This window comes from Telmatherina bonti (assembly GCF_933228915.1).
Source record: "Telmatherina bonti genome assembly, chromosome: 5".
NCBI classification, from domain to species: domain Eukaryota; kingdom Metazoa; phylum Chordata; class Actinopteri; order Atheriniformes; family Telmatherinidae; genus Telmatherina; species Telmatherina bonti.
In genome coordinates this window covers 32,379,521-32,396,231 of record NC_136623.1, presented here as the reverse complement: position 1 = coordinate 32,396,231, position 16,711 = coordinate 32,379,521, and the positions used below count along the sequence as shown (strand labels likewise).

At 40.3% G+C, this 16,711-nt stretch overlaps 2 protein-coding genes across 2 annotated transcripts in view; both read right to left on the bottom strand.

Annotated features, from left to right (window-relative positions):
* The window catches only part of snap91a (synaptosome associated protein 91a), a gene marked incomplete at both ends in the record, with an annotated part of 59,617 nt that overhangs the window by 17,055 nt on the left and 25,851 nt on the right, over positions 1-16,711 (bottom strand). Inside the window, one exon of the mRNA XM_079241345.1 lies at positions 4,410-4,552. Coding sequence (XP_079097471.1) covers positions 4,410-4,552 — 143 coding nt within the window. The remainder of the gene's footprint in view (positions 1-4,409; positions 4,553-16,711) is intronic.
* LOC306755930 (uncharacterized protein) lies at positions 7,849-9,557 on the bottom strand (the record flags this gene model as incomplete). The annotated part of the gene is made up of 3 exons (XM_079240520.1): positions 7,849-8,129; positions 9,285-9,342; positions 9,434-9,557. 3 exons carry the CDS (start codon positions 9,555-9,557, stop codon positions 7,889-7,891), a joined length of 423 nt encoding a protein of 140 aa, XP_079096646.1. The 3' UTR covers positions 7,849-7,888.

Sequence of the window (16,711 nt, the reverse complement as noted above, 5' to 3'; positions counted from 1 at the left end):
ATGTGGAGGAAGATGAAGCTGTGTTCTGGTCCATAACTGAGCTGCAGGGTGACAGATTGGAGGCGTGACAGGAAAGCAGTGGGCTTATGGAGGGTGTGTGGTCTGTTGGGCTGGAAGTAGGGGGTGAACTGAACCTGTTGAAGAATATGTTCAACTCATCAGCTGTGTGGGCTACACGGTGGCATGGTGGTTGGCACTGTGGCCTCACAGCAAGAAGGTCACTGGTTTGATCCTTGGCTGGGGCAAGGTTTGGTCAGTGGACTTTCTGTGTGGAGTTTGCATGTTCTCCCCGTGTATGCGTGGGTTCTCTCTGGGTACTCCGGCTTCCTCCCACCATCCAAAGACATGCATGATAGGTTAATTGGGTACTCTAAATTGCCCTTAGGGGTGAGTGCAAGTGTGAGTGGTTGTTTGTCTCTGTGTGGCCCTGCAATGGACTGGCAAGCTGTCCAGGGTGTACCCTGCTTTTGCCCAAAGCCAGCTGGGATAGGCTCCAGCTTCCCCGTGACCCTGAATTGGATAAAGCGGTTTAGAAAATGAATGAATGAATCATTAGCTCTGTCCAGACCTCCATCAGGCTGGTCCCCCATTAACTTGAAGCCTGTGATCTTCTTCATTCCAGACCACACATCCCTCACGTTATTCTGCTGGAGCTGACTTTCTAATTTTTCCTGTAGTCCTCCTTGCACTTCTTAGTTTGCGTTTTAAGTTGTCTTTGTGTTGCCTTCAATAACTCCCTGTCTCCATCCCTGAAAGCTCTCTTTTTGATGTTCAGCAGCTTTTTCAGGTCACTGGTGATCCAGGGTTTGTTATTGGGGAAGCACCTCACTGTTCTTGTTGGGACGATGCTGTCCACACAGAAGTTTATGTAATCTGTCACACACTCAGTCATGGCGTTGATATCGTCTCCATGAGGTTCACAAAGGACGTTCCAGTCTGTAGCCTCAAAGCCTCCTCTAAGAGCATCTTCAGCTTCAGGTGACCAGATTTTGATAGTCTTTGTGATGACTGGTTGCTGCTGAACGATGGGCTTGTAGGTGGAGGTGAGAAGAACCAGATTATGGTCAGATCTTCCCAAAGGAGGCAGGGCAGAGCAACTGTATCCATTATTCATATTTGTATAAAATAAGTCCAACATCTTATTTTTTCTGGTGGAGCAGCTGACAAACTGTTGGAATGTTGGTAGATTTGCAGAGAGGGAGACGTTGTTGAAGTCTCCGGAGATCGCCATGAATGAGTTTGGATGCTGTTTTTGTAGCCGAGCAACGATGGAGCTGATGACGTCACAGGCTGTGTCTGTTGCGGTACCAGGTATTATATAAACCACTACCAGAATAACACAGGTAAACTCTCTGGGTAAGTAATATGGACGGAAGCTCACAGCTAACAGCTCGATGTCCCTTGTGCATATCTTCTCCTTGACAGTAACATGTCCAGGATGACACCAATGCTGGTTAACCAGCACTGCAATTCCACCACCCTTTAGCTTTCCGCTGTGTTGTCTACTGCGGTCTGCACGGACCGTTTTAAAGCCCGGTACAGACACATTACAGTCAGGGATGTGTTCATGCAGCCATGTCTCGGTGAAGCACATAATACTGCACTGTCTGTATTCTTTCTGAAACCTTGTTAGCATCTCAAGCTCCTCCGTTTTGTTAGCTAGCGATCTCACATTACCCATTAAGACGGTCGGGAGAAATGGTTTAAATCTCCATTGCTTTGTCCTCTGTCTCACTCCCGCTCTGCAACCTCGTCTTCTCTTTCTTATCAACTCCATCGGGATTTGATGTGTTGTTTCACTGATAATCCTGATTTGGGAGAGGTTAATCAGTTGATCCCGATTGTAAACAAGTCTTTCGTTGCCATGGAGACTCATCATAACAAGCCTTGAAAGAGCCAAAAATATGCAGAAAAAGCTTCCTTGCAGCACACCCTCCAAATCGGCATGAAATCCTCAGAAAAAAATACCTAATTTGAGGTAATATCTATGTGAGAAGACTTTGTACTTTTAAAAAAATCAAGATAGCAAGTCAGAGCTACTACAATTTGCTGCCAACAGATGGCGCAATCTAGAATGGAATAAAGTAAGATGAAATGAAGTACCTTTGTTTACATTTAATCTGTTGCCATGGGTAATTACAGAAGTTGTAGCCACACGTTACTAAGGCTCTGTTCACACTGCAGGCAAAAGTTATTCAACTCTGACTTTTCGATCATATGTGACCTTTATCTGATCTTTATATTGCAATCTAAATAACACAAATCTGGGTTATTAATGAGTAAGCAGACTGTGGCTGTTTTTCTGGGATTTGTAGTTTTAGGGAACAAAGAAATATATATAGTGGAGGCACCATTAACACCCTCATGTACCTGCTGTCTGTTTGTTGATTTCTAGTTACCTGTTCAGATAGGTTAACATGGTAAGTTCAATTGTATCATTCATATATTATCATCCATGTAACAAACCTGCTCATCAATATTCATGCAAAATAATGGATCAGATTTCGATAGTGCTTTCCAAGGCACCTAAAGTTCCCCACATTGAATCCACCATGAATGATAGCAAACTACTTGTGCAGCTCCAGGTACACAGCTAGTTTAGGGCAGACTAACGGAAACATGGGGTGAAGTTTTTTGCTCAAGGACACAAGAACAGATTGACCGGGAAGCAGGATTCAAACCAGCCTGTGGACAACCTGCTCTTCCACCTGAGCCATCCACCTACGACTGTATTAACCATCTCTTCCCATGTAATTCTGATCTGTGTCCACAGATTACCATATTTACAATCTACACCAAAAAAGAAAAGATGGAAAAAGAAATGAAGAGAGAAAATGGACCTTCATAAAAGTAATAAAAGGAATATGATCTGCTTATCAACAAGTGCATTTATCATTTGATCAACTGCCAAATCAATCAAATTAAAAATGAATATTTCTAAAAACAGTCAGTGATGTGTTTACCTTTTGAAGTCATATCCAGCTGTGTTTATGTGTCAATATTACTGATTTTACCAAAAAAAATATGCTTTCATTTTGAAACTCATTTATAATCTTAGTTATCAGGATGAGAAAATGATATCTCACCACATGAGCATAAAAACACAATCCCAATACTGTTTCCTTCATATTTAAGGAAAGTGTGTGATTATGAACTTTGACACATGAAGTTCAGCAGAGCAACATGTTCATATAAATATAACTCCACTGGGATTAAAGTTGCTGGTTTGTTATCTCCTGAAGCATTTATATCCCTATCAGGCAGCTTATAGCCCAAACATGGAAGTAAACAAGTCATCTCATAATTACATGTGCAAGAGTCTAATAGCCCAATATAATTCACCGTAACACAAACACATTTGCCCTTTCTCACCTACTGCGATGACTAAACCGGTTAATGCTGTTAGCTTTCTCTCGCTAAATCGCTTCCGGTTTCTGTCAGGGCAGACTGGGATTAGAAAACCTCCAATCCCATGTAATCAGTAGAAAGAGGTAACCGCTTAAAATCATGGTCATCCCCCCATCACCTAGTTATCATCTCTGCTGATTCCTCATCTTGCTGGATCTGTATTTTCTGTAAGAAATTTCTGCGACCCGCAAAAAAAATACAAAAAAACATGAAGACACCAAAATCTGAACACATCTTAAAGAGAATTCATACATTCACATATCAGAAATAAACCAGCAATATTTCTTTTAGATTCAGATTTTTCACCTTTGTCATCACATTTTCACACCTCGTGCACACAAACCGTTAAATGTGTGGCTGCACATGATCTGACAGATCAGGTTATAATTGCATGCGGATCAGTTTCCATCTGGGTTCATAGATTCTTCAGGCTCCTCAGCTTCTCACACATCCAATTATTCTTGCTGTGTTTAAATGCATCAAAAAATGGGCCATGTGGGCTTTCAGTGTTGTTTAAATGTGGGAAGGACTTTTCGTCCGCTCATCAATCCTCCGTATTAGAACATAAATGTACAGTTGTGCTCATATTTATTCATATCCTTTCAATAAAGAAGGAAAAAAACAGCTGCCTGTAAAATAAGTTGAAATTGACTAAAGTAATAGTAAATAAAAAATTTTATGAAAATCATGACATTATTTTCTAATTCTGGTTCAGTAGAAATGTTTTTGGTTTTTTTTAAAGCAAACAAATAAGATAATTTATTATATATTACATCACTCATAAACATATGAATCAAATATTATGGATCCCATTTTAAGACTAATTTCTCAAATGTGATGTCGGGTTTTATTTATTTATGGCAGTACATAACTTTACCCATTCTTACAGCAGTATTAGTATTCTGATCAGTGATTTCCAGTCATTCAGACTCATAATGGTCAAAAGAACAAGGCTAAAACAACTACACCAGTATAATTACATGCATTTCCAGTAGCCTTACCTCATTGCCATGCACCATGAGGTGGTGTGTAGTGATCAGGGCCTTGAAAACCACAACCCAGCTGGCATTGCCAGCCCTTTCCATCAGCGTGTCAGCCATCTGGGGGACGTTGACATTGGTTTCCTGGGTGGCCTGGATCAGGTCTGAGAAACAGAGACAGGATGTCAGTGATGGATAATAACATGGACCGAGTGGAAAGCTTTTTATTCCAGTTATGACAATAGAAACAGCTGCAAGGAGGAATAAGAGGACAGGTGTGTGAGGAATCATAAACAGGACTTTGCTGGAGTAAATGTGATGAAAACAGATGTGGACTTCTTTTAACTCTTACTTTGATTGGTCATATGCAGGTATTTCTCCCTGTTTTTTATAATAACAATCTACGCAAACTTACAACAATTATAACATTAAAGCATGTCCACATAGTGAGTCGTATACTTGTCTTTGTAACCTAGATGACAGTTTGTATCTCAGGAAGCTGCAGTCTTCCAATTATAATGAAACATTTTAAGATGAGTGTTTCACATTTTGCTGCTGTTGCCTGGTGTGAGTCACACTGGCTGCTGCTGCTTTGCTTTGTTTCTGCAGCCAAGCACTTAAACTAGCCTGATTCAAGCAGGCGGAGGCTGCAGTGGAATATTCCACCGCAGAGACACATAGAAAACACCGATAACAGACGAATGAAATGAAAACGAGTCCCTCAGCGCTGAGGATGGCCATCAAAAAGAACACACGGCTCCACTGGAGTACATGTTACTGAGATTAGCATCAAAGTCATTTATTTGACAATGATTGAAAATAAAAAAAGACATGGCTTCCTTATTGCAACACAGGTAATGATGTCTAATATCTATACAGATATATCCATATTTTTAGGCTTTCATTAATATGTTTCACTGTGTCTCTGACACAGAATCATCATCATATCATCAGAAAACCTACCAAAAGCCAAACTATAAGTCAAGTCATTTTATTTAGAGGATCACTAAAATGACTCACAGCATGTAAATTCAGCGGGTACCTTTACAAAGACAGGTTTATCACCCCAGTATTTAAGCTAAAAGTTTTTATTTAATTCCAGTTAACAAGAACCTGTTTCCAACTAACAGCTCAGATAAATATCTATAAAGTACAAGCAAAGAAAGCAAATGGAAAGAGTCAGAGATGAGCTGTTAGACACAGAGGAGCTTTTAACATTTCAGGAGTCACATGTTTGTTTCTGGATGTGGTGGGAAATAAACAAATGGTCCAGATAAATGAATAAATGAATGGTCCAGATAAGATGGTGGTGTTTCTGGATCGTGTTCGCACATAGCTTCTTTCTATTCTGTTCTACAGTCATTTCATCCAAAGCAACTTACATATGAGTGAGAACAACACAAGCACAAAATCAAACAGTAGAGGACATTGTAGGAAGGTGCTGGTGGACTGTCCAGTTGGACGCAGGTCCTTACATGAAGTGCTACAGGCTTTTAATTTTTTTTTTCTCCCTTCCCACCCCATAATATCATCTATGTTAAAATACAAAGAATTAATACCATAATGTTTGGTGCAAAGAGCTGGGCTAAATTCTCCAACTTTCCAACAAATATAGCTGTAGTAAGTGTGGAAGTGCTCCTTATTTGCATGACAGAGTTTTAACCTGCATTTGAAGATTTAATGGTGAACTGTGTTCACTGATTTTTCATTGAGATTCTCCCTCTGAGAACCGTGTCACTTCGCATTCCCACATGAGTGAGACCTAGACTGTATGTAAAAAGAGAAAAAGAAATGGAAGAAATCTTGTTGCCTGAAGTCGTAAAGATGCCAAATGCAGAAAAGCTGAAGGAACTTCCACAGCGCTTTCAGAGCAGACGTTGGGCTTGCCACAGTGTGTTGGGTCTGTCCATGGCTCCCACATTCCTATGTTAGCACCACCAGAGAACTGCACAGCGTTTTCCAACAGGAAGGGGTGGTATTTTGTAATTTTACAGGCAGTTGTTGGTGGAAAAGGTTTATTTTGGAACGTGTACACTGGGGAACCTGGCAGCTTGCACGATGCCAGTGTTTTACGTTTGTCTGCACAGTGGGAAGTGGCAGAGAGAAGGAAGGTGTTTTCACAGCCGCATTGGAGGAGAGGATGTTGGCTGCTACATCATCAACGCTGCCTATCTGCTGACAAGCTGACTCATGAAGCCCTTCCCAAACAACGGCGTCCTCACAGTGCAACGAGAGGCATTCAACCTCAGAATGAGCGAAGCAAGGGGTTGTGGTTGGAAATGCTTTTGGCAGACTGAAAGGAAGATGGCGATGCCTACAAAAATGTAATGACTGCAGCCTTGATAGAGGGAAGTCCATGGTGTGAGAGGAATGGTGAAGAGTACAGAGATGGAAGGAGTGAAGACAGCCCTTTCTTACAGCCAGACATTCAGACAGAACAACCTGCTGCAGATATGGATGGAGTCGGAGTGCGAACTCGAGCAGCTTTGATGTGTTACCTCGTTCCTTCTAGTTGATCACAGAAACCCATCTCATATAGCAAGTTTTGTCAAGGAAAGCACTTACAATACAACAGCATATTCATGAGGAGACAAAATTTTCCATGGACGCTAAGTCTTTGTTCAGAGTGCATTTTTGTTACATGTACAAAGATCAGTTGAGAAAAAGAAAAACGGAGACCGACTGTGATTCAGTCACATGTGAGCAGCAGGACTGTGACGATATGCCTTTGTCCAGATTTGATTCAGATTGTTTGGATGCTGATTCAGTTTAAATTGTGACTCTCACAATTCTTTGATATTGCTGATTTTTGTAGACAAACTTTTTTTTGCGAGTCATTTTTCTTGATTTCAGTTTGGAAAAAACAACACAGTAGCCAGACCATCATTCTGCTGCTATAATGCCCAAGAAAATCAACAAAAACAATAAAAATGACAAATAATTATGGATTATTTTTATTTGAAAAAATAATCAATTTCACAATTTCGCCAGTCCATTGCAGGGCCACACATGGAGAGACAAACAACCACACTCATGCTCACACTCACTCCTAGGGACAATTTAGAGTGACCAATTAACCTATCATGCATGTCTTTGGATGGTGGGAGGAAGCTGGAGTACCTGGAGAGAACCCATGCATACATGGGGAGAACATGCAAACTCCACACAGAAAGGCCACTGACCAAACCAGCCAAGGATTGAACCAGTGACCTTCTTGCTGTGAGGCCACAGTGCTAACCACTGCGCCACCGTGCAGCCCATAATAAAGGATTAATAATCCTAAATATAACATTATCTTATATTGTGTAGATTATGTTTTATGCAGCCATACAAACTTAACTGGAGCTATTCATACAAAAAACAACACTTTTCACCCTCCAACAGGTCATTTATTAGTTTGTTGAAACACCAAACACACAGGAATGAAAGTGTCAGTGCAGATTTAAAAACTGTAAAACTGTTTACATGCGGCAGAATTTGTTTTCTGTGTTACAAAACAATCAGCCGGTGTGGTGTTGCTGTTTATGTGCCATCCTGCCCAACAAACCCACGAGAGTCTCTAACAAATGTGCTTGCTGGCGGTTTTGTTCTTCCAGCGATGCACGTAGAGATGCACTTTCCTGTCTATCCAGGGCCGCCTCCTCCCGGAAAAGCTGAAGCATCTCTGCTGCTGTTGCTTTGTATCTGCCTCCAACATTTCCTGCATAGCAGCTTGGAAAGTGTTCGCCCTTCTTCTCTTTCCTGGAAATGACACAGGGAGGGCAGACATTTAGCACAATGTGAATTCTGATACCCTACAACTCCAAACGACATGTTTACAATGAAATACAATGTTTTCTTCACCAGCCCAAGGTTTGCAGATGAAGCTGGAAGCAGGCTGGTTAAAAAAAAAAAAAAAGTATTTCAATGGTGTAGTGGTCCCTCAAGAAGTGGGTATACTCTCAATTTTTCAAGTTATAAAAACAGAAAAAAGTAGCCCAGAAAAAGTGACATATTTAGTTTACCCCAAAATCAGTTTATGTGTTGTCACATAATTTCAGCTCTTATGTTTCAGGGAAGAAGAGCTATGAAATGACTAAACCAATCCTGGCACACAGACTAGTGAGAGGCAGGCTCATCGACATAAATACATGTATCTTTATTATGTCTAGGTTCAGGCTAAAGTCAACGCAGCTGATGGTTAACTACACCAGTGTAGCACACTGGTAACCTTAGCTGAGCTGCTGGGCGACATGGCTCCATGTGTAGACACACATATAATTAAAAAAGTAGCATCACATGGGTTTTAGAAGTGGATACACTCTATGCCAGCTGTTCTCAAACTTTTTGCAACAAAGTATCCCTTGTAAAATATTTTTTCAGCCAAGTACCCCCTAACCACTGCTAAGTACTTTTGGTTCAGAAAAAAGATGAAATTTTGCGTTTGATTTATTACATTTTAACAATGCAAAACAATTGCCATTGTTTTGTACATCTCCACTAAGCTTCAACCAGGACTCCATTGTTTGCTTTGTCAAGGAGACTAGTTTGTGAATGTACACTTATCATTATTATTATTATTATATTTACATTTATTAAAGTATATCTAAAAAAAATAAAATATATTCATAAAAATGTAATTAAGGATGTTTTAAGGAATACATAAAAATATATGTTTGTTTTTTTTTTAAATCACATACCCCTTGAAATGCCTTGAAGTACCTCCAGGGGTACTCGTAGCCCCATTTGAGAAACAGTGATCAATGCTGACTGAAAAGAAGTGTGTATACGCCGTAGATACTAGCGTATACCCTGGACTACACCACTGAATATAAGTAACAAAGGTCAACAGTTTATATTTGGTGTTTTTACAGAGTTAAACTGAGAACAACTTCACATGCGGTGAGTTTCGTTTACCTGGACGAGGGCGGCGGCGTATTGGCGGGAGTATCCACAGTGCTGTCCGGGTCCGTCTCTGATAAAATAAACATGGATCAGAACCGTATCAAATAGAAACATATTGTAAAACTAGTGATGTATATCGGAAAACCTATTTAGGAACAAACCTTGGAGCTCATCTGAATGCACCGGGTTTTCAGGACCGAGTCCGGCAGCAGAGTCCTTCGTCCCGATGTTGTCTGGGAAAACTGGTTGGATGAGGTCCCACGTTTCACTCTGGTTTCTCTTCATTTCCTCCGTTCGCTGCTTCGCGGAGAGATTAATCTGTCTGAAGTTCAGCAGTTATCTTTGCAAAAATCTTTGTGTTTCGCTGTGATCCTTCGAAACGCGTCGGAAGCAAAATGCTTTTGCTGCACAGTAAACAGAAGCTTTAAAGATGGCGGGGTCTGATGTGGCGGAAGTTACGTAGCGGCGCTCTTTTTGGGCATGTTTCACTGACGCTGCCTATACGAGTGACGTAGTGGGCTCGTATAGGTCACGTAGTGACCCATCCAAGATGGCGACGTAAATCGCGCAGCCATGTTGGATGGGTCTACCACGTGCCTCCAATGCATTCATTTGTAAGGTGTTGGTCCAACCACAACAATAACTTCACGAATTTTCCCCTGATTTTTCTCACAGTTCGGTTTGTTACAAAGGACAGAGATATTGTTACAGATCACTATATTAAAACAACATGCTTTAATGCTAAAATATATTTTTAAAATGCTATTTCACTAAGACATAAGGTAGCTGCAATATAAATTAATGTATAAATGAATTTAATACTAATATGTTTGATCGTTTATTGATGTTTTTTGGATTGATCTATCTATTTCTATCTGGTCATATAAATTATTATTCAACCTTGTGACATGTAATTCCACATAATCTGCTCTCAAATTTTTTGCCGGTTATTGCAACCGTATGCTGAACAAAATACGAGAATGGTTACTGGCTTTCTCTTGACTACGGTTGACGTTTTTTTTTTTAAATTTACATTTAATAATTTATCAATATAGAGATACAGTTATACAAAGCATGAAAATAAAGTATTGTATCAAAACTGTGCTATTCAAAAGTTACCTAGAAAAACACTTGGAGAGCGCTAACCTCCGCCAAGGCCTTTAAAAAGATCCTGGATCCAAACGGTGATCTGGATCACCACCAAAATTAAATTAGTTCTTCCTTTTTCCACATTTCCAAAAAGACCTGAAAATTTCATGAAAAAACGTCCATAACTTTTTAAGTTATCTTGAACACAAACAAACAAATAAAGCCGGTCTAAACATAACCTCCTTGGTGGAGATAATTAAGCTACCATGTAATAAACACCTCATTGGAGTAGAATTTATCATTTGAATTTAGTAGATTATTTAGTGTGTTAACATTATTTATCAACCAGTTATGTAGAAAAGTGTTTTCTTTGTGTGTAATATGTACACATTGTTCCACAGAAAACAGTTATTTGGGGAAACTACGTTGACTCTGCAGCAAGACTCGAAAGCGGAGACCCATCCAATATGGTGGCAACGCTGGTTCACTCTCCAGCGCACAACGAGGTGTCTACGTATATGTGATGTTTATGCGAAAGAACCCTGGAAAGACGTTGAGTAGGAGCTGAAATGGTCATTGGGAATGAGGGTCGTGCTTCCTAAGCTCCGATCTGTCTGAAAAACTGAAAAGGTTAGAGGAACTTCAAATGGTTCCTACAGCGGGAAAGCGGCTATTGTACACCAATTCATCTGCATCAACCCTTTCATTATTATCTTCTCATGAATTGCTGATTCATGCAGCTGCTTCTGTGAGGTGTTTATGCCACTTGTCTAAATCAGATTTTTAAAAAAGGAGCTTCAAATAGCAAGAATCCTGGCTTGTGTCTGTTTCTCCCTTCCTCTCTTCCTGTTCAGCCTGACAGAGGACTTTAAAGGGGATAGATTATGTTAGATAAACATCATTTCTGTGTTTTAGAGCTCATATCGTAGCATATGATGTTAATGTCGAAAACTGCTGTCAGAACTGTCTAAACACAAGCCCACATCTTTCTTTGGGTTCTTCTAGGTCATTTATCAAACTCACATTTGTTTTTTTTTCAAGTCTTTATTGTTTCTTTCTTGCTTATATTCTTTTTTATTTGATCTTTTTAACTTTTTAGCTTAAGTGTTTTCTTGATGGTGTCCTCTGGATCAGTGGCGTTGCTGTGGGGGTAGTCCTGGCTGGGGTCGCCGGTAATGGCTGTGGAGTGAGCCCTGGCCTGGGCGCTTCCTGTGACGACGTCACTCCTAGGGTGGCACCTGATGTGGACGGATCCCCAAGATATTGTTTCCTTGCAACAGTGTCAGACCAGATGCAGAGAGAAACCTGAAGGTAGTGTTTTATTTTGGTTATAGTGGCTTAGGGGAAGCTGGGGTTGTGTGTTCGGGCTGCATGTGTGGTTGTGTATGTGCGTAATTGTGATTTTTTTTTTTTTTTTTTTTTTTATGCTGTAAAGCACTTTGAAATCCATTCATTTTCCAAACCACTTAATCCAATTCAGGGTCGTGGGACAAACATGCGCGGAGTAAACCAATCAGAAAAATGGCGGACGTGACATCAATAAAGCAGCAGCCTACAATGTCCAGAAGTCTTGAGCGAACGCAACAGAAGAAAATAAACATGGCGTGCAGTACAGAAGACATGAATGACCTGTGTCATTTTAGCTGTCAGTTGTTGAGGTTTTGAGGATTTGATAAGTTCCTGGTCATTTAAAACAGCATTTACAGCAAAAAGAAACGAACTCCCGCTACGTCCGTGCGCCATCTTAAATGTGAAAGGCAAGAGACAAGAGTCTCCTCAGATCAACCAATCAGATTGGCCGGTTTGTTTAAGACCAATGCGAATCTCCGTGAAGGGGAGGGTCTCCAGACTAAGTCGCTCTGTACTGAATATATAGAACAGTCCAGTCTGGTGTGCCAGGCAAGCTGTCTTCAGTACTGCCATTCATGAAACCTCACAATGATAGGATGAAATAATGGACTTATTTCATATCCTCACTGGAAAATCAGACTTCAAATTGCTGTTTTTAGTTTTTAATCTGATTTTTATAAAGTCAAAGGTTTTAAATAAACCTAAATTTAGCACAAAATACACCCATCTGAGCAAAGTTTTCAGATTTTAGCCTCCGATACTTTAATGAAACACAGAGGAATGAGCAGGCAGGGGCTCATTTAAACCTTCTGATTGGATGGTATGTTCTGCTGTGCTTTGTTTTTAAAACTGGGCTAGTTTTGCACGTCACTCTTCAGTGTGATCAGCACCAAAGTCTGAGTATTTAAAAAATAGATTGCAAGTCAAGAATTTGTTGATCAGTTTGCTGAATGGTCGTCTGAGTTGGGTTTTTTGTGATGGTTAGCTTTCAGGCCAACACTACTGTCTACTATCAGATCCTGAACAAGAGAGAATACAGTGATGGACACTTTAGAACCAAAAACAGGTCAATGTAAAAGGAGGTTTGCGTTAATGGAAGAAAAATTGGCTTTTACACCATTAATCTATTTGTCACACATACTGAATTAAGAACTCAGGAAACTGTGTCAGCCTGAAAAATATGCCACTGTGGGAGAAATCTGTGAACTGGCAAACAGCAGTGGTCCATGACAAACCTCCAGGTGTGAGGAGCGAGATAAGTCAGGATGTGATGGATGGAGGGGGAGAGAAAACATGACCGAGATCTTCTTAAAAAGATTCATTTAACTAAACAGGACAGACCTGCAACGACTTCCCTTAATTCCTGTGAGTCATTTAGACAACTGTTTTTTTTTCCTTCTCAGAACTCTGTTTATTACCCTAAAGCTCCACGACCTGCTCCTTTTATCATAGCACTGAGTATGTTTATCTTTTTTTTTTTTTTTCACAATTTCTCACACATCAACAGATTTAACTAAAACCATTAAATCCATCATATTACAAACTCGACAAATATAAACTCCCAAGCACACCTCATGTCCAGAAACCTTCTTGATGATTAGGAACACAAGGAACAAAGGCTACAATTTTCAACCTAAAAAAGTTGTGGACCAACTGGACTACTTTTACTGGACCTTGGCTGACATAACCGGACCGTTTTTGTTGCAGTATGGCCTGTTAGAGCAGGACAATATGTTAGGAGCCACTAGCTCCTCACGTTTTGAGGCGTCTCTTGTGTTTATACCATAGACTGTATATAAAAGATGGACATAGCCTCCGTGACGTCAGCCATAGGTTTCTGAAAAGCTGAATTGAAACTCGGTGGGCGGTTCCTACCATCGCCATCTTGGCAGAGGCATGCGTGTCATCTCACCCAGAAAATACGAATATGGGCAACGAGGTGAAGCTTAGAGGGGGGCTGTAAGCGTCATGGTGGATGATTAACATCTAGTGAAATCAGAGTTGCCTGTAGCTAAGAGCTTACCAAACTAACCTAGAGATAATGGGAGCTAACCAGCTAACGGAGGTAAGCGGGCTAAATCTAAATCACGTTGTTAACCGGCTAAAAACTGCGGTTGTTCTACGTTCTTCTGACTTGAAGCAGGAGATCGGGTACCTGTCAATCAAAAGGACACGCCCCTAAATATGCCAAATTTTGAAAAAAATTCACTCCCCCCACAGTTGTCATGAAGGTAAACCTGACTTATTAAACTTAAAATGGATTTTTGAACCAGGCTGTAAACATGTTTATTTCTGCTGTGAAGTTGGTCTTTTTAACATGGGAGTCTATAGGGATTCACTCTGTTTTGTAGCCCCTAGTGGATGAAGGCGGAACTGCAGGTTTATGCACCTCTGAATAGGCTTCACTTTTAACCGCCGGAGGTTGTCGCTTGGTTTATACTTACGTTTACCAAACATTCTGTTTATGTATATACTTTCAGTAATGTCAATCATTCCTCTCCAAAATGTCTTTTCTGAGATGGCTTTTCTTCATTGCCAGGGCCTGACTACAGTCAGTGCTACTGCAGTGTAAATGGGTGGGTCTTGTTTTTTATTGAATAATTGATTGGAACTGATTTGTGGTATAAATATGAACATTGAGACGTGTATAAATGCTAATATAAACCTGGGTGAATTTTGAGTTCATGTGCTGGATTATTGAATGTGGAATGTATTTAAAAGAATCGTGTTTTGTGAATAATTTTGTTGATTAATTCTTTTCAGATATCCATGGTGATTGGCTTATTGAACTGAGAGGATGGTGCCTGATAATATATATAGGAGGGTCTGCCTAGCAGACTGGTTTGCTCTGCTCATGGGAAACTTGACAGTCATGAAGTGTTCTGTGTAAAAATAAATGGATAAGTACATTTTCTACCACCCCATGGCTGAAAAAATGGTCTTATTCCTCCTTCTTGAGATGTCGTTGTGTCACAAAGTATGACTTCAAAGACAAATTCCATGTGTGAATGGTCAGAAATAAGTGTTATAAAGGTGTTATTGAGTCTAAACTTAAAATTATAGTAAGGAATGTTGCTCAGAGACATTTTCTTTTTACTCTGGGTGAAGTGGTTCCTTGTATAGTAGTCTATACATATTGTTATCACGAACAATAAGAAATATAGTTAGATCCCTCAGTTTACTGTAAATCTATAAAAACTCTGACCAATCCAAACGTTTGGATCAAAATGGAATTGTTCATTTCTTATATTTCATAAGATTCTTCTCCCGGCTCCCCTCCTCCCCCTCCCGCAGCGCATACCTGACAGCCACACCCTGCATATAAACAGCGTGTTAAGATGAAAATACAGTGAAGAAGAAACTCGGAAGGCAAACATGGCTGAAAAAATGCAGGAAGGATTTCCCTGACCCGGTTGATTTGGTTTTATGTCTATCTGTGTTTCCATACATGCAAAAATATCCTTTTATATCAAATCCTGCTGATTCTTTCATGCAAAATAAATTCTGCTCAAACACTGCTGGTGAGCACTGAACATAACAAACTTCAGGATAATAACTTCATGATTTATGGAAAACAATGAAAAACATAAAAACCAAACTAGCGCTGCATTTCTGAGAGCGAGATTAACCGAGATTAACTTTTATAAACTCTACCTACAAGCTAAAGGTGACATTACTGATAAACCTCTATCAAAGCAACTGCAAAGACCTGTTGTGACCCGACCTTTCTTGTGCCAAAGGTCTAAAATAATAGCTTTGGACAGCGTTAGCTTGTGCATGCAATGGAGGACCACCAGAGAGTTATGGTCAGTGTAAACGACAAGTTTCAAAGAAAACATTCACATAAAAGAATGATTGTGCCCACAGCAGAGCAAAGGCTTCTTTCTCTACACTGAAGTAGTTTTTCTCTGGCCCACAAAACTTTCTAGATTAGAAGAACAGCAAAGAAGGTGGTCAATATGGGTAGATTCCTCCTAAACCAGGGGTGTCCAGCTCCAATCCTCAAGAGCTACAATCCTGCAGGTGTATCCCTGCTCCAACACACCTGACTCAAATGATTTACTCATTGTGCAGCACTTCATTGGCTGTTGGATCCATTTAATAGAAGCCAGGTTTTGGAACAGAGATACGTCAAAAACCTGCAGGACAGCGGCCCTTAAGGATCGATTTTGGACACTAAGGGTGCATTCATATCAGGATAGTCCGCCAGACTCAGTCCGACTGGGGACTCGACTCAGTTGTAGGGGGGTGTATCCATGTAAACCGAGATTGCGTTCACACTGCACTTTAGTGAAATGGTCCAAACCATGAGAATTATTTATCCCCATTCCCACTAATCGTGGCGCTGCACCAGTATTTAGCAAAAGAGAGGACAAGACCCGTGTGAAGAAAAAAAACTCCATTAAACATAAGAGCAGTAAACAATCGCTGTTTTGGGTTTTTTATTTTGTCTCATGCAAGTATCCTGCAGACATACACTGCAACAATGAACACAGTATGACAATAGATGAGGCAGAGGACTCTTAACACCGTCACTGTGTATTTACCCACAATGCAATACTAATCCAAATGCAGGAAGTCATTTGTTTGTTTGTTTTTTTTGTAGTTTGCTTCCTGTATTTGGTCTGCTTGAAACGAAACAAGAGCTGCGTATGTAGGCGGACCGAGTCAACTTCTTCGATCTGAATCAGAATTTGTTGGGTGCATTCACATTTCCTTTCCATTTCCATGTTCCTTTAAACCTTTAACATGGTGTTTCGCAGTCCAGGTCCTCAGGGCCCACCATCCTGCCTGCATGTTTTAGATGTAACCCTACTAAAAAAAAAAAACACACACAACTGAATGAAATAAGCTTGCAAAGAACTTGATGAGGAAGTTCCTCAGTCTGACTGAGGTGTGTTGGAGCAGAAACAGGACATGCAGGACAGTGGTTACTGAGGTCCTGGACTGATAAACACACAGGATGAGTATCAGAATACAACCATGAATGAATCATGTAG